The sequence below is a fragment of the Myotis brandtii genome, unplaced genomic scaffold (genome assembly GCF_000412655.1).
Source record: "Myotis brandtii unplaced genomic scaffold, ASM41265v1 scaffold148, whole genome shotgun sequence".
NCBI lineage: Eukaryota > Metazoa > Chordata > Mammalia > Chiroptera > Vespertilionidae > Myotis > Myotis brandtii.
Genome location: NW_005355347.1, coordinates 811,658 through 830,280, shown reverse-complemented (window position 1 = coordinate 830,280; position 18,623 = coordinate 811,658). Strand labels below are relative to the sequence as shown.

Genomic DNA, 18,623 nt, shown 5'->3' with positions numbered 1-18,623 from the left:
CCTCAGCAATCTTGAGAAAGAAGAACAAAGTTGGAGGGACCACAATACCAGATATCAAGTTATACTACAAAGCCCCTGTAATCAAAATAACCTGATACTGGCACAAGAACAGGCATATAGACCAATGGAACAGAACAGAGACCCCAGAAATCAACCCAAACCATTACCCTCAATATTTGACAAAGGAGGCAAGAGCATACAATGGAGTCAAGACAGTCTCTTCAATAAATGGTGCTGGGAAAATTGGACAGATACATGAAAAAAAATGAAACTAGATCACCAACTTACAACACACACAAGAGTAAACTCAAAACGTCCAAAAGACTCAAATGTAAGTCGTGAAACCATAAACATCCTAGAAGAAAACATAGGCAACAAAATATCAGACATCTCATGTAGCAGAGGTTTCACAAATATATCTCCTAAAGCAGTGATTCCCAAAGTGGGCGCTACCACCCCCTGGTGGGCGCTGCAGCGATCCAGGGGGGCGGTGATGGCCACAGGTGCATTTGTTTTAACTTTTTTTGTATTACCTTTCTATTCTGAGTTCAATAAATAGTTTCATAATTTCAAACTTCAATGTTTCTAATTTACACCTTTCTTTACTATATTTTATGAAAAAGGTAGAAACATTAATACATATATCTTTCTGTTTAATTGCTATTAAAATTTTAAAAAAATTAATTTCCAGGGGGCGCTGAGTAATATTTTTTCTGGAAAGGGGGCGGTAGGCCAAATAAGTTTGGGAACCACTGTCCTAAAGCAAGAGATAATAATGGGACGACATCAAACTAAAAAGCTTCTGCACAGCAAAAGAAACCAGGATCAAAATGAAAAAGAACCCATTGTATGGGAGAACATATTTGCCAATGATACATCTGATAAGGGGTTAATTTCCAAAATATATAAAGTACTCGTACAGCTCAACAAAAGGAAGAGAAACAATCCAATTAAAAAAATGGTCAGAGGACCTGAATAGACACTTCTCCAAAGAGGAGTGTCTATTAAAAAATACAGATGGCCAAGAGACATATGAAAAAATGCTCAACAGCACTAATTATCAGAGAGATGCAAATTAAAATGACAGGGAGATATTACCTCACACCTGTCAGAATGGCTACCATCAGTAAATCAACAAACAAGTGCTGGTGAGGATGTGGATAAAAGGGAGCCCTAGTGCACTGCTGGTGGGAATGCAGACTGGTGCAGCCACTGTGGAAAACAGTGTGGAGTTTCCTCAAAATATTAAAAATAGATCTGCCATTTGACCTAGAAATATATCCTAAGAAGCCTAACACACCAATCAGAAAGAATGTATGTACCTCTATGTTCATAGCAGCACAATTTACAATAGCTAAGATCTGGAAACAGCCCAGGTGCCCATCAGTAGATGAGTGGATAAAAAGCTGTGGTACATTTACACCATGGAATACTACACAGCAGTAAAAAAGAAGGATCTCTTATTCTTTGAGACAGCATGGAGGGGCTTGGGGAGTATCATGCTGAGTGAAATAAGCCAGTCAGAGAAAGAGAAGCATCACATGATCTAACTCACATGAGGAATCTAATGAACAAAATAAACCGATGAACAAAATAGAACCAGAGACATTAAAGCATAGAACACACTGTGGAATCTCAGAGGGAAGGGGGTGGGGTGAGCAGGAAGAGATCAACCAAAGAACTTGGGTGGAGTGGGTCAATGGGAGGGAGGGGGAACGGGACATGTGTAATACTTTCAACAATAAAGATAAATTAAAAATAAAATAAACTTCATGAAGTCAGTTCTATAAAACACATGAAGTCAGCCATTGCAGTAGCCCTGGGCGGGACTATCGCCCACCTCACCCGACAGGAAGCAGCCTGGCTGTGCCAGGCGGACTTGCCCCCGAGGACCCAAACTCCCCCGAGCTCGGCTGACCTGGGTCTGCAGGAATCAGCAGACCCCACCCTCTAGTCTAGGACCTGTCTGGCCAGGGCTTCTCGTTCTCCTTTTAATCTGCTCTGACCCCTCAGCCTCCCCCACTTTTCTCTCAAGACATTGTGATTCTTTATACTGCATGTCCTGCCCATGTTTCAAAGCTTTTCACCCCTGCCTCCCGGCCACTCAGTCCTTAGCCATCCGAGCTTTGCCCGCGGTGCAGGCAGCGCTAATCTCACACGTGCGACACCGCACAGGTGTCCCCTTCTCGTCTCCACTGTCAGCGAACTGACACTGTAGGGCGCCCGCAGCGGCGGGACCTCAGGAGGGGGAGCCGAGGGGGAGCCGAAAGGCAGGAGGAGGCTCCAAGCAGGACTGCTCCCCGGCCCTGACACGCGCAGGTGCCCGCACAGACTGCACGCTGGTCCATGACCCGAGGGGACATGGGAAGCCTTCTTCCCGCACAAGCGCTGCCTGCTAACTGGTGGGTGAGCTTAGCCAGGGCACGGAGCCCCTTCCCATCTCAGGCGAGAACCGCTGTCAGCTGGGCCCTGAGGCCCCGTCACCACCTTCCAGCCCACTGGCTTCCCCTGCCAGGCACCCTCCCAACCAGAGGTCTGCGCAGAGCACTCATTCTCCCGACTACAAGTTCCTCTACCTTTAAATGAAGACAATTCCTCCAAAACGTTTCATTCCCGACCCCAGGTTTCAGCCTTATTTCCATTCTGTTCTCGCTGCACACTCCGTGCCCATGCCGGGCATGGCTCATTCCTTGCCCATCCACTTTGAAAGCCCTTGCCTGTCCCTTAACCTGGGAAACGCCTCCTCTCCAACCTTCGTATCGGGAGGCTCCACAAAACGCCGCAGCCGCTTCCCGAGCGCACGCGGCGTCCCGTTAGTCCCTCTCCTCTCCGCGCAGGGCGTGGGCCTGAGCGCGCTCTGATGAGATGAGATGGGATGAGATGAAATGTTAGACACCCAACATTTACAAAGTACATTTGAAGCAACTTTTAAGTTTAAAATAAAGTCCAGAGACACATTGGTATATTAGTTGTAAAAGCTAAAAAAGTTTTTAAAGCACAAACCAGTGCAATGTAACTTCATTCCCATAAAGCCAACGGGCCTTCCCGGAACACCAGCTAATGCAGCCCCGGAACGAGACCGGTTCCTCCTTCACTCGGTGCCGCGCCTCCCGACCTAGCAGTGACTGCTGCATCCGAGCGCTCGGCCATGCGGGACGGTGACCTGACAGTGACCGCTGCGTCCGAGCGCTCGGCCATGCCGGACGGTGACCTGACAGTGACCGCCGCGGCAGAGCGCTTGGCTCCTGGACAGTGAGCTCACCGCAGGGTCCCGTCTGCCTTTGCTCAGAGCAGAGGTGCGAGTGCAGGGGGCGGGGCAGCGCGGATGCGGGATCATCTGAGCAGGAGTTGAGGGAGATGGAGTGTCAACTCCCAGAGCCTGGGCACAGGCAGCGGTGACCCGCCAAGCAGCCTGCCCGCTGGCGGCAGTGGGAATGGACGGGCCAACCTGAAGCCCGGGTTTGGAAAGAGATGCTTTTTACGTATTTATTCCCGCTAAGTGGTCATGATGGCTGTTCTCTCACATGATTACCAAGAACTAGGGTAAGGGTGTTGAAGCAAATTCCCTTAAGCAAAGGTTTCCTCAGTGATTTCAAGCACCAGAGAAGCAAGCGCAGATAACCAGGAAACCGGGGCATGGTTTAGGCTCCTCACTCTACACAGAACCGAACCTAGGAAACCTGCCCCGGGGTCACCTTTCCACCCCACCTACAGGGCATCTTAAAATCACCCGGGAAAACTTTTTAGCAAAAATTCAGATAATTTTCAATGAAAACACTTAATTTCATAGTGTTCATACCACTTTTTCTTTTTTATTTAAAATATTGTAACCAATGAACATACTAGATAACATTGTCTACATCCAGTGGTGCATGTTTCATGACTAGGGCATGAATGATAAAAACCACAATGATCTCAGCATTCCCTACAAAGTGCCCCATTTTGTTTGTCTAGAGGAGGGAATGGAACGGGGAGGAACGAGGAGTGGCGTTGTCCAGGGAAAACGCAAATGGCAGTTACCATATTTGGGTTTCAGGTGGTAACACCTGCTGAACAGGATAAACTGTAATGAGAAAATAGATGTCACAGTTCAGGTAGACAGCTAGTTCAATTTAAATTCATCATTCGGCTAAAAGTTTAAGAGCTTCTCAAAAATATACCAAATATCGGGCCTACAAAAGTAATTTATTTCTTCGTAAAGTTTAGACTTAGTCCTTTTGTAAAATGTAAAGGATGGACTGATGTCAGGAGCAGGTTTCTACTTGCAAAACAGACAGTAATAACGTCCGACAAGCACACCTAACAATTCCGAAGCTACACAGCAGGAGGTCTGACCTGGAGTCTCTCTTACTGATGCCGGTATGTATTTCACATACTTACTGGTATTGTGTCAACACTGACTATCAAGTGTTTCACACACACTTATACTCACACCCAGTAAAGAGCTAACAGCAAGGGCTACGGCTTACTTGGGAAAGCATAGAAAATTAGTGTGAGGTAGTTCAATACAAACCTAATTTGTACGTTATTGTGAGAATAAAACATTGTGCAAAACTAATCCACAGGTAATAGTTCTTAAAATTCAGTAATGAAGAGAATCTAAACCAGAAATGACCAAAAAGTGTTACTTTTACTAGACTCTCCTAAGAGCACTTAACTAAGAGCAGTTAGTTTGAAATTAATTAGGACTTATTTTCCTTATGAGTTTTCTAATCATACCCCAAACTGTACATTTCTGCTTCAATGCCCTTTACCCCTTCATCTTTCTTGCTATTAGGAAAATTAGTTTTCCCTGATTCAGAAAAAAACCTAAGAGAGATAAGTAGAAACACACTCTATAGTAACAAGTAAAGGACATAGTTGACATTGAAGAGGCTGCTAATGACAAGATGGTGGTTTGTCTTCTACCCGTGAGTTTACTGGGACCTGGGGCTTCATGCGGTCATTCTACAGCTAATGCGATCAATGGACACTCACAAGCTACAACCGTATTTCTGAAAACAGACTATGCTTTCACCTCAGTACGTGCAGGCTTTGCCTGGGCCACACTGAGTGGCTGGTGTGACCCATGCTACCTGCGACCCGGAGCAACTCCCTGGCCTGCCGCCTACTTCACTCTGACACCTTCACCTTTTCGGGCAGCACAGCAGGGTGAGCATGGGGGAAGCTGGCTGCTTTACACACAACCCGCTTCTCTGGCGGCCAGGGGCTGGGTGGCAGCTGCATTTCTCTGGGGAAGTCTGGTGTGATGCGTGTGCCTCTACCCCCCTGGGAGAGTGCGTGCCAGGAGCCACAGCCATCGAGGGTGCGTGGCAAAGCGAGAACTGTTCAGCTAACAGTAGGAACGGGCTGAGATGCTCGATGTATGTATAGTGTAAGTAAGCAATCCCAACAATTATTTTACAAACGATCAATACACATTAGAGGGTAACAGAATAGTAAGCAGGAAGAAATATGTAGAGAGAATTATAATTAGTGTCTCTTTCCTAACCTATAAAGTTGAGTAATAGATCTTGGTCAAAATAACTCTGACAGTAAGAAGATGGTACATTAAGTGTATAAAATTGAAAAACCAAAGTTTAAGATAAGGTGGCTTTACATGAAGTACTGCCGGAAAGAAATCTTATTTGTAATTTCTGTTAAAAAAACAAACACAAATGTTTAAGATATTTTAAAGGTTCAAAAAGTTTTAAAAATAAAACGAACATGTATATCTTTACCTTAACAAATTTAAGAGGGAACGCTGTATTTAGATACTGCATTTTAAAACCCTAGGCACACAACATTTAACAGACTTTGTTTTCAAGAAAGAATTTAAGCATTTTTGTCTCCATTAACTAATGAGTTCATTTTCTCTGGATCAACTGAAACATGCTGGTTGGCAAGTGGGAGCTGGCATTTACAACAAATAATACAGTAACAACACCTGGTTTTCTTGCTTAACCAGCATCTGTATCAACAGAGATGGCTTGTTAGCAATCAAACCTAAACTATGGGGAGCTTCTGAAAGCATGTCAGTTGTTAAAGTGCAATAGTGAAATGGTCTATCCTAGAAAACAGAGCTAGTTAACTGTCAAACTCATATACACAAAGGACACACTTATGCTTAAACGTCTCCGTACATCCAATCCTGTCTCTACAAATCAGGGTGTTACAGTCTCAAAACTCTAATTTGCTAAATGAAATTAATGCACCATGTTGTATGAGTAGAAAAGGGACTGATACAAAGGTTGACAGCTTCTAAAGAGACTGAAAATCATGACTTTAAACCATCAAAAACAAACTTGCTATTTCAAATTATATAAAAAGGTTAATGTATTTGAATCCTAAATATTGCACAGTAACAATGATCACTCAAAGGAATTTTGCACTAAATATACAAATCACATGCCAGGCGAACTTGGAGACACTGTGTTGCGCTGCACCAGTGCTTGCTCCTGTTGGTCACTAACTCCAATGAGCTTCCTGCTAGAACCTTGCCACGTATCTAAGTGTGCACTTCCTAGTTCATGACATGAAATCCCTCTTGTTCCAAACATGACAAAAGGTCCTGGGGCATCACAGACAATGCATTCAGAGATGAGACTTCAATGACATTTTACTTAAGAAAAATTCCGTTGTAAAGAAATAATTCTGCAGATATAAAATGTAAACAGTTACATCACTTGTCAGGAGCAGCACCATTCTTACACTACTCAACATCCACATTGCAGTTTTACTGAAAATCAGATATAAACAATGAAAGTCTCAGACTAAATAATCACCATTTATGCCTGCTCTGCTCAGTGTGGAGAAACGGTCCTTGGGAAATGACACCTTGTATATGGCTGTGTGCTACTATTTTCAGATGAACGGTATATTGCTCATTGGACACCTCACCTACAGAAACCTAGAGAGGCTCTGGAACCTCCCGACAGCTAGTGGAGACAGATTTGCTACAGGTAGAAGCAAGTGGCCAGAAGCACCAGGCTGGTGCTCAGCTGACTGCCACTCCAGCAGGAAACCGAGAGGCCCAAGGCCCCGCTGCGAGAGAGGAAGGACCAGCTCCAGACCATCCACCACTGGACCTGCAGCCTGAGGAGCTCAGCTCAGTGTGTGCAAGAGCAGGCTCACAGCTACAAGTGAACCATCTGCTTATCTGCACTGAAATGTATTACTCATGAAGTATCCTTTTGACTTTATGTGATGGTGAGGTTTGAGCATGCCACAGACTTGCAGGAAACACCATATTCTTTTCACTTTACTTCTGTTGGGTAAGGGGTGGGGGGAGTAGAAGGGTGGTGGTGGATGCCCATCATCTTCAAAAACATGCTCAGAGTTCTTCTGCCATTTAGATGATGGGGCTTTTGCCAAAATTCATGTAGGATTACTACCAATAGTTGTAACTAAATTAGGATTGGCAAGTAGCAATATTGGAGGTTTTTTTTTTTTTTTTAACACGTTCATCATTTACAGTAGTTATTCCTGAATATAACTGGCTACAGGTTACTTTCCCTCACTCCTCTGTGGTTATTTCATTGATAAGCACATAACCCTGAAGGATAGCATCATGAACAAAACATTTGAAATAATTTCTAATTAAAAAAAACTATAAAAATCTTAAATAATTCATGATATAGGCAAGTCACCACATAATAGTTGCTTTGATAAACAAAATCTTACAAATTCAGTAAAAAAATCAGCAGCATAAGATAAAGCAAATATGCAAAAATTTAAACCATGATAAAATAATTAGGTTTACATTATACAGTTAATTACAGCAAAAATACAATACAGTTTTGTTGCTGTTTTAAAACAACTTAAGTTTTAAATTACATCACTTGAAATTAAAAAAAATAAACTACTTTACTACAAAATGAATTCTACATTTTTGAAAAATCACTCAAAATAAGACCACTGACTTAGTTCTCAAAGTAGTTCTATCAATGACTAAACGAGTCCCCATCCCTCCCCTCCCACCCCCCAGGCCCAAGTAGTCATCTACAGCAGCCCAGAGGTCCAGCTGATGCTTCTAGGCTGCTGTCGGTATCCGAGGCCAAAGTTGGATCTGTTGACATTGAAGATACGTCGTTGACAGACGGCGATGACGATGGATGCTGAGAGCCATTGATCACTGCTGCACCTGTGCTATGAGAAACAAAACAGCAAATCAGTTGCAGACAGAGTTGCAGACCCAGTCACTTGTACTATATTGGCTACCTCCAGTGGTCAATGACTTTTCTCTTGGCTTTAAAAGGCCCACTAAAAATAATCACAAGTGAAATTCGGAACAACACTAATTTATGAACTCTTTTCATTACAACTTATGAGGTGAGAATTTGAACATGTCTTGAAACCCAGTGTCCTGTCCTTTCCACAAATTTGTTTTCAGTTCAAGATAAGAATTGTTAAGTTCAAGACACATTTAGAAATGGTCCTATTGCAAGATTCATAAATGGGCTTCAGGCTGTGTGAGAATACTGATGATGTTATCGTAGACAGTAAGGAAGCACCAGGGAGTCTCCCCGAGTGCCCAAAATGGTGCAGGGGGAGATTCTTACACTGAGCACACCAAAAGATAGAAATATGAGTCGAGAAGGCCTGAAGGCGCCAAAAGCTAGAAATAGGAATGGGCAGGGCCTGAGGGCACCACACGCTAGGAATATGAATGGACAGGGCCTGAACTGCCAAAAGCTGGAAATATGAATAGACAGGATCCAAGCAGCCAAAAGGTTGGGAAGATGAATGGATAGGGCACCAAAAGATAGCAAGACAATTGAATAGAAAAATAATAATAATAATAATCCCTTCCCTTCCTATCCCTAGAAGAACAACAGGCTTGAGCAGGAAGAGAGATGGTCTCTGAGATGGGAGTTCGCTGTTCTCTAAGGCAGTGTGGCTTCTGAATAAAACATCTTTTCTTTTGCACCAGCACCTGTCTCCTGAGTTTGGCTTTCATTGCAGTAGGCAGCAGAATCTCTGCTTTTTTGTTTGGCTATTTTTTTTTGGCAACTCTGGTGGGACACCATGGACCTTCACAAGTCCTGGAGGGCCTGGGCTGAGGCCCTAGCTGCCTGTGGCATGGCAGGCTGACCCCAACCCGGGAGCAGGTCTGTGGGGATTTCCCAGCAGCTACCAAGAGGTTTTCTTGGAGAATTTCTTTGCACTTCCTCTCAATGCATGTTACCTAAAATGCAGGCTGGTGAAAGGAAACTGGTTTTGGGGAGCAGATGAATTACAAGACTGGGTAAGTCAAACTGCATGCGCATTGGGGTCCTTTCCTTCCTGCCCACTTGGGCTTTATGCTATCTGGGTCCCGTTAGGGTTGCTTGTGCTATCAGTTGGCACAGTGTAAGACCTTAGGACTTGTTTGTATTTGTTTGGATTAATGGAATTATGGGCCCAAGCTTTGTTTATATGTTCCCATTTCGTCTGGGGTCTTGCTATAGTTACAGTTTTGGCTTTGTACTTTTGTGCCATCAGGGGTTGTTCTGTTTCAACTCCTGAATGAAGGCCATTGGGTACAATTTTAGAGATTAATCCATGTACAGCTATGATCCAATGACTAAGGAGGAGTTGGTTTTCTATTGTAATAGAAATACTTTCTATTTCTATTGTAATTCCTATATATACTTTAAACTATGGGGAAAAAATGGCCCCTAAATAGTTCCCTAAATTACTACACCATCATACAGTTGGAATTGTTTTGCCAAAGGTCAGAGAAATGAGATGAAATCCCTTACCTCCAGATGTTTATGTCTTTACACAACAAGAATTTAGCAAAAAAAAAAAAAAAGGGGGGGGGAGGGGGGGGGAAGGACCTAATGACCCAGGGAAGGAAATTGGCTTCAAAATAGTAAGACACAGGGAAAAAAGAGAAATGAGGAGATAAGTCTCTTTAATGCCCTGAACTCAGGAGACCCGGGATTAGCAAGAGGAGAATTTCGCCACCACTACCCCAGCTGCTGGATGCCCCTGAGATAGGTGCACATCCGAGGGATGACATCCCCACCCGTATATGATGAAGGAATGGTCTCCCCCTTGAAGTCCTGGCAGGCCACTCAATTTGGCCAGGGAGCATCCCTATCCAGAGAATGACAATTCCCTTTAAGGCAATACCCTATAGACGGAATAAACCAGGAAGGCCAGCCTGCTGGTCACTATTGGGCCCACACTCCATTTTCAACTTCAGATTTACTGAATTGGAAAAATTTCAGCCCCTCATAAAGGGCGAATCCTCAGAAAATGGCAGATCTTAATACCTCCATTTTTTGTCACTCACCATCCAAACTGGGCAGATGTACAGGCTCTCCTTAACATCCTGCTAACGACAGGTGAAAGGCAGCTAGTTACAGATAAAGCTAATGAAAAGGTTCATCGTCTGCATTAAGAGAATCCTAATGGGACCCCCAACCCAGCTGGGATGACTCCCTTGACAGAGCCCAACTGGGAAGCACACAGGGGGGACCTAGCATCCCTGGAACATGACAGAAGGGCTGAAGAAAGGATCTGTTAGGCCTACCAAAAGCACACTGATGCTGACCCACAGGTACCAGAAAATGTCTGGAGGGGAAACATGACTTTTTTTGGGGCAAAGTGCCCAGATATCAGAAGGAAGCATCAACATTTAGATGGGGCATTGGGAATGAATCCCTCCCAGCTGGTGGACATAGCCTTGAAAGTTTACCATGCCTGGACACACGGAAATTAAAGCAGGGCAATGTGTTCTTAGAAACAGTGTGGGAAATCAGAAGGGAAAGAGAAAGACCCACTAGCATCAATCAATGCACCTGCTGCAAAGTGGAAGGCCACTGAAGAAAGGACTGCCCAGAACTCAAAAATAAAAATAAAAAGGACAGAAACCCTTGCCAGGAAATGTGAGAAAGGAACGAGGAATCTGATGATGAATGATAAGGCCCAGAGGCTCCCCTAGACACCTCCCGACCCATTACTATTTCCCTGCAGGAGCCCCAGGTACAATTAAGGGTGGGGAACAAGCTAACTGAATCACTGTAGCTACAGGAGCTACTTACTCAGCACTAAGTACAAAACTAACCAAGAGAAGCCCAGCTGCGGTGATGGTTGCTTGAGTGACCAATTACAAAACAGGTGTTCCTGCAACCTCTAGAATGCCAGCCTGAGAATCAAAAACTTGTGCATAGTTTTCTCTCCTGCCAGACTGCCTGGTTCCATGGCTGGGCCAACTTTTACTGTGCAAACTGCATGCACACATAACTTTCCCCCCCGAGAAGCAGCAATTACGTATCAAAGTTCTGCTGGAACGTGCTCTCCAGCTCCAGGTGCTCCTGACCTGCCCAGGAGGAGCCAGAGGTGAACTCTTCCCACCCGAGATCTACAAGCTGGTTGATGGAGCTGTTTGGGCCAATGGAACCCCAGGTAGAGCAGTTAACATCCAACCATAAAAATTAACCCTAAAGAAAGGGCACGGATCCCATGGAAGAAGCAATACCCCCTGAAAAAGGAAGCTTTAGAGGGAATTCAACCAGTATTGCAGAAGTTGTTAAAATCAGGATTAATTCAGCCATGCCAGACCCCCATAACACCCCATTTTGCCAGTGAAAAAGCCTCACTCTGATGAATATCGATGTGCACAAGATCTTAGGACCATAAATGACGTTGTCCAGGACATTTATCCTACGGTGCCCAACCTTATACTTTGACGACCACAGGGCCCAGGGACAGCAAATGATTTTCAGTCCTAGACTCGAAGGATGCTTTTTTTCTGCATCCCAATAGATGAACAGGTTCAACTATTATTTGCCTTTGAATGGCAATACCCAGAAACTAAAGCCATGCTCCAATACTGTTGGACTGTGTTGCTACAGGGATTTAAGAACTCCCAGCCCAAACTTGGGGAAATATTAGCAAAAGATTGAAGGAATGTTCAATTTAAATAGAGAATTCTTCTACAATATGTAGATGCCTTACTACTAGCTGGTAATACTTACAAAGACTGTTTGCTCAAAACCATCACAGTCTTGGATCATTTGGCAAAAAGAGAATATAAAGTATCGCCTCATAAGGCCCAGTTTTGCAAACAGGAGGTGGCATACCTGGGATTCCAATTGAAACAGGGCACTAGGAGCTTGATGGCTGATGGAAACCCAGCCATTGCTACAAAAAAATCCTGGAGAACCTGAGGTAGCTTCGTGGATTCTTAGGGATTATGGGGTTTTGCCGAATTTGGCCTTAAAGTGAAACCACTGTCTAATTCTTTGAAAGGACTGGACTCTGAACCTCTTGAGTGGACAAGAGACTGTCAGGCAGCATTGACACCTTAAAGGTAAAACTAGTTTTGGCGCCTGCACTAGGATTGCCCAGTTTACAGAAAACTTCCAAATTATACATTCATGAAAGGCAAGGAATTGAACTTGGGGTGCTAACCCAGACCCTGGGAAAACCCTCCAGCCACAGCCTATTTCTCAAGAAACTAGATCACCAGACAAAGGGATGCTCCCATGCCTCCCGGCAACAGCAGCTCCCTGTGACATCTCACAGGAAGCAGAGAGATTCACTCTGGGCAACCTACTAAGGCATTTGTACCACACCAGGTCCTAAAAGGGATGTTTTCATGAACCTAATTAGACCACATTTGAAGGGTCCTCATTTATAAAGAACCAAGCCCGTAAATACCAGGCACTCCCTACTGCCTTGCTCCAGATGAGAGTAGCACTCTCAAGTGGGCTTAAATTAAACCCTTTTGAAATATGGGAGACCCTTCCAAGTTTCTGTTTTAGAACCTTCTCCTTTAGATTTAGAACATGAATCAGAAATCAAACAATATGTTCAACATTTAGGGCAAACACCAACAACTTTGCTCATTGCAGGTCCATCTATTCATCTGATGAGCTTTACACCCAATCCAGCTGGGAGACCCGTCTTACTAAAGACCTGGGAGACTCAAGATCCTGAAGAGCAGTGAGCTGAGCAATGAACCGCCCTGTGATGCCTCCCTACAGCTCACGGGATCAGCCTTGGCTCCTCCACACAGAGAAAGCGGCCCCGCCTGAGGAGGACTCGGGTCCGGCTGCTGCTGCTGCTCCTGAAGGAGGTTTAAGTTCCCCTCTCGGAAGGGACAGCACCCCCCTGGCTAGTGACAGTGTTACTTCTTATTCTCTTACTATTTTTTGACAGTTGCTGTACTTTCTGCTCATGCTTGGACTGACAACGTCTTTGTCCACATTTAGCAGACAGTGGCTTCCTCAGCAAACTTATTCTGTTGTTGGGTGTGCCACCCCAACCCCACTCAGGATTAGATCATGGGGATACATCAGTCTCTCCAGTTTCTGATTTAACTGCAATTCCCACTGCACTACTAGGCATACCCCTCACTGAGCACCTGAATGCTTGTCTGCACAACAGGTCTCACTCTGGAAGCCCACTGGCAGCACTGCCTCTTGAAACATGAAGCAGCCTACCAGCTTTGCTGGCTCAGCAGTGCCACCCTCTAGACTCCACATATGCCGCCTTCTGAAGACAGCGATCCTCCTCCCTCCTGTGAAGGCTTCTCTCCATCCTTGACCCCCTTCTTCCCTTAGTAGATAGTAAGAGTCTCTGGACCCGGTGATAGGTAAAGCTACACCCTCTGACAGCAGGAAGAAGCTACAGAAGATGAGCCCTCCATCCATTTACCCTGTACGATTACAAGGCTCCAGAGTTTTGAAGCGGGGACTTGTTACTGTAGACAGGGAGCACTGGAGCAAGAGTCTCCACCATTGGCCAAATGGCTCAGGGGGAGATTCTTACACTGAGAGCACCAAAAGCTAGTGATATGAGTGGACAGGGCCTGAGCCATCAAAAGCTAGTGATATGAATGGACAGGGCCTGAGCCATCAAAAGCTAGTGATATGAATGGACAGGGCCTGAGGCGTCAAAAGCTAATGATATGAATGGACAGGGCCCTCGAGCACACAAAAGCTAGGAAGATGAATACCCCTATTAAGAACAGTGGGCTTGAGCAGGAAGAGAGATTGTACCTGAGACAAAGGGGCACCAGACTGAGACACGAGTGCACCATTTTCCCAGGTCTTGTGGGTCCTAAATAAAACCTCTTTCCTTTTGCACCACCACCTATCTTACAAGTTTAGCTTTCATTATAGGCAGCTGAACCTGTTTCTTTGTTCAGTTACAATAATACATGCAAAACTGTCTGTCTTTCATTTTGTTGGAAAGAGGATTTCAAAGCGAAGTATGACTCAAAAAGGTAAAAACTACTGCCCTAAAAATAGTGCTGTATGATTATCTTCTCACTGTAAAGTCCAGACAATACTTCTGGTACATCTTGTTTTAAGCAAAAGCCAAGACAAAGACTGAAATCATTTCACTTGAAAGGGTCTTTACTTTGCTCCAATTTACTTGAGGTTATATGACTTGTAAACTAAGGTCTTATAATTTCTATTCTAATAAATACTTGATAATTGCAAATATGGATTTATTAAACAGATAAAGTTGGGGAAGACTGTTTCCTTTACCAAAAGTATAGCCTATCAAGCATTTCCTGAATTTTAAAAAACAATAGGAATACAGGCATGTCTTGTGTTACTGCACACTACTTTATTGCACTCCATGGACGTTACATTTTTCTTTTAACAAATTGAAGGCAGGACCCTCGATTGGCAAAAAGATTACAACTTGTTTTATTGCAATACTTCTTTTGTTACAGTGGTCTGGAACCAAACCCTCAATATCTCCGAGGGCTGTCTGTACTTAACCTACAGAAAAATCCTCTCAAGGCCAGGGGTGGAGAGAATGACACTGGGGGTAGGGAATGTGTTTCAGGTGATTCATACACTTGGTAAGTACTTAATGCCCTTCACGATCACTAAATAAGGGTCATTCCAAATTTAAGTATACTAAACCATGCAAGTTGTACAAAAATTCTTAAGAATACATTTATAGATCAAAGCAATGGTTTCCAAAATTTCTAGGAGTCAGTTTCAGGCACCCAACGATGCTAAAAACTAAGTAGGTTTAAAACCGCTGCTCCAGAACACAGAATCTCTGTCTGAAATTAGCCCTCCATTCTGTCTAATGATGAACAATAAAAACTTAAACATAAAAGGTTCTCTGAGAGCTTCTCTTCAAATGCAACAAGGCAGTAGCCAGGAGGGTCAGGTGCTGGGGCAGGGGCTGGGAGACAGGAAGGAATGGAACCACAGAGACAGAGCAGGTGACTAGAGGTCCAACAGGAAAAAGGAAAGCAGACTGAGTACTTCAGGCCTTGACAGGAGAGAATAAACGGAGAACTGCGATAACCTTTTAGACCCAAGAAAGGTCCGTTAGATTCCCAGCCAGAGTGAAATGAAGATACTATACTTTTAAAAAAGTTCAATCCATACGATACTATTGGATTTGCTGGTTGCGAAGGAAGAGTATACAAATACAATGGCTAGCTTTGAAGACTTGTACTGAAACATTCAATTCATAAAAGGGTTCCACCATATATATTTTTTCTTGCCTCTATTTTTTGATTGAAATTTCCTTTTGTCCAAATTTCTTAATGATTCATTTTTTTAAATCAAGTAGAAATTATATTGTGGTTATCTGATATTTTTACGTCAAAGACTGTTCCTTCTTTCTCTGTATATAACTGAGAATAGAGTATCTTAATAACAGCTTCACTAAGGCTCTTCTACCCAAGCAATGAGAACCCAGAACACGTCCAGAAACCTGACATCCTGTCCTTTCCACTGACTTCTCTTGTAACCACAGTTAAGTCGTCTAGGATCCAAATTTTTCACGTAACAATTAAGAACAAATACAACTGCTCTAATGAGCGTACTAAGCTTACTCAAACATCCAACACACCGAGCATGGGTCACTCCCTAGGACAGTGTGCTGCGTGTGGAACTCACAAATTGTGGACTTTCCAATCCCACCTGAGCACTAAGTTATACTACTACTGTTTATCAATACAAGCCAATTAGCTGTGTTATTAAAGCATTTACAACATAGTTTTGCTACAAGTAAATTCTAAATAAAAGTTGTTGAAACCAATTTATATTTTCAACAGGATCTATATTATAATTTGGAAAATTGCATTTCTAATCAAGGATTTAACAAAACATTTAAAAACTTTAAAATATAACCAAAATGTCATAGGAAGCTACAAAAATGATTTAAACAAATATGTTTACAGCAAAACAAAATGGGCATCTGAAACTATAGTTAAAATTTTTCCCCATAAACAGATATAATATACAATTTTTTTCTTAGAATGTGGAAGAGTTTTCCAGGGATAACTAAAATGGCATAGTTTCAGTCAATTTTAAGACCCATCTATTAAAACACTACTCAGTCTTCAAGGCTCAGCTCAAATGTCACCTCTTCTATAAAACTGCCCTGCTCTCTGTAGCCAGAAAAGTCTCTGTTCCTGGCCAGAGGGCATATGGGATGCTGGGGAAACCAGTCCCTCCAAAGTTATTGATAAATGTGGCTTCAAGTATTGCCTTTTCTATACAATAGATATGCAACCTTATGTCATTTAATTTTTCTGAATTTTAGTTCCCTCATTTGTAAACTGTACATAAAATCCCTCTTTGGGGTTTTGAGGGCTGAATGAAATACTAGTAAAGTACATAAACAACAGTATTTGTCATGTAGATGTATACTTAGTATGTATATGCTGCCTGTCATTAACTGTTCCCTCATTTCTTTATGCTTTTACAAGTATTAAAATGAAAAGAACTTATCCTATATAATAAAAGCCTAATATGCTAAGTGTCCGACGCTTTGACCAGTCACTATGAGGCACACTGACCACCAGGGGGCAGATGCTCTGACTGGTAGGTTAGCTTGCTGCTGGGGTCTGGCCGATCAGGACTGGGTGAGATGCCTTAGAGCCCTCCCGAGATCCCTTCCTGGCCCCGATTGTGCACCAGTGGGGTCCCTTGGCCTGGCTTACGGGGATCGGGTCAAAACCAGCTCTCCAACATCCCCCGAGGGGTCCCGGATTACAAGAGGGCGCAGGCCAGACTGAGGGACCCCACCGGTGCACGGATCCATGCACTGGGCCTCTAGAGATAAAATGCTTAAGTCCTACAGATCAGGTTCCTTCTTAGAAATAGAACACTTACATTTTTCCACTGATTTTTTTTTTTTTTTTCAGAGAAAGTGGGAGGGTGAGAGAGAGAGGGCCAGGGATTGAACCTGCAACCGAGATATATCTCCTTGAGCAGGAATCAAACCTGGGAACTTTCAGTCTTCGGGCCGATGCTCTAATCCCTGAGCAAAACTGACCAGGGTGAAACAGAACACTTTCTAACGGTAGTTTTAATGTTACTGCCTTCGATCAACAAATCAAAAATACCAAAGGGACAAAGAAAGACAATAACTTGGTATCACACATGTACCAAATTTTGCAATGATGCTTTAGCTTACTTATACAAAGTAAAAGACTGTTAAAATCATAGAAAAGTAAGTATACTGCATTGTGAGAAATATCTTTTTTGAAGACACGACAATAATGCCAACAAAAAACTTTCTGTTCTTCAGTGGAATGTCAGTACCATAGAAATCGATTAAGTCGTTTGATTAAGTCATTCACTCATATGTTAGTATAGTATAGTGTTATTATAGTATAGTATCATGCAGTATAGTACTAGTATAGTTGCATTATAACATAGTATAGTGCATTATAGTATATTATAGTGCACTGTAGTATAGTGCATTGCAGTATAGTATAGTGTATTATAATATAGTATAGTGCAGTATAGTATAGTGCAGTATAATATACTATAGTGCATTGCAGTATAGCAGGGGTCCTCAAACTTTTTAAACAGGGGGCCAGTTCACTGTCCCTCAGACCGTTGGAGGGCCGGACTATAGTTTAAAAAAAAAAACTATGAACAAATTCCTATGCACACTGCACATATCTTATTTTGAAGTAAAAAAACAAATGTTTTTGGCAGGCCGCATGTGGCCCGCAGGCCGTAGTTTGAGGACCCCTGAAGTATAGTATAGTGTAATATAGTATAATGCAGTATAGTATAGTATAGTGCAGTATAATATACTATAGTGCATTGCAGTATAGTATAGTGTATTATAATATAGTATAGTGCAGTATAGTATAGTGCAGTATAATATACTATAGTGCATTGCAGTATAGCAGGGGTCCTCAAACTTTTTAAACAGGGGGCCAGTTCACTGTCCCTCAGACCGTTGGAGGGCCGGACTATAGTTTAAAAAAAAAACTATGAACAAATTCCTATGCACACTGCACATATCTTATTTTGAAGTAAAAAAACAAAACGGGAACAAATACAATATTTGTATTTGCAGGTGGCCCGCGAGCCGTAGTTTGAGGACCCCTGGTTTAGACAGAGGATCTGCTGGTTTCCTAGACCCGTCAGGCCTACAGGTGCTGCCAGTCACAAGGGGAATTAAGGGGCAGCGCAGCATCGTCCCTCCCTCCACCTCAACCAGAGCCTTAGGCCCCACACAGAGCATCTGCCCCCTGGTGGTCAGTGTGTGTCATAGTGACCAGTCATTCCCAGTGGTTCTGCTGTTAGGGTCAATTTGCATATTACAGTTTATTATATAGGATAGAGGCCTGGTGCACCGGTGGGGGCCGGCTGGTTTTCCCTGAAGGGTGTCCTGGATCAGGGTGGGGGTCTGGCTGGGGT

At 43.3% G+C, this 18,623-nt stretch overlaps 1 protein-coding gene across 4 annotated transcripts in view; it reads right to left on the bottom strand.

The window, feature by feature from the left end:
- Positions 1 to 3,792: 3,792 nt before the first annotated feature.
- The window catches only part of MAPK8 (mitogen-activated protein kinase 8), a 61,704-nt gene continuing 46,873 nt past the window's right edge, over positions 3,793 to 18,623 (bottom strand). For 2 of the 4 annotated variants that reach the window (XM_005861310.2, XM_005861309.2), the window contains exon 12: positions 3,793 to 8,122. In XM_005861310.2, the coding sequence (XP_005861372.1) occupies positions 7,977 to 8,122 (146 nt within the window). In that variant the 3' untranslated portion in view covers positions 3,793 to 7,976. Of the gene's footprint in view, positions 8,128 to 18,623 lie in introns of all 4 variants that reach the window. The other 2 variants (XM_014535670.1, XM_005861311.2) reach the window with 1 other exon arrangement.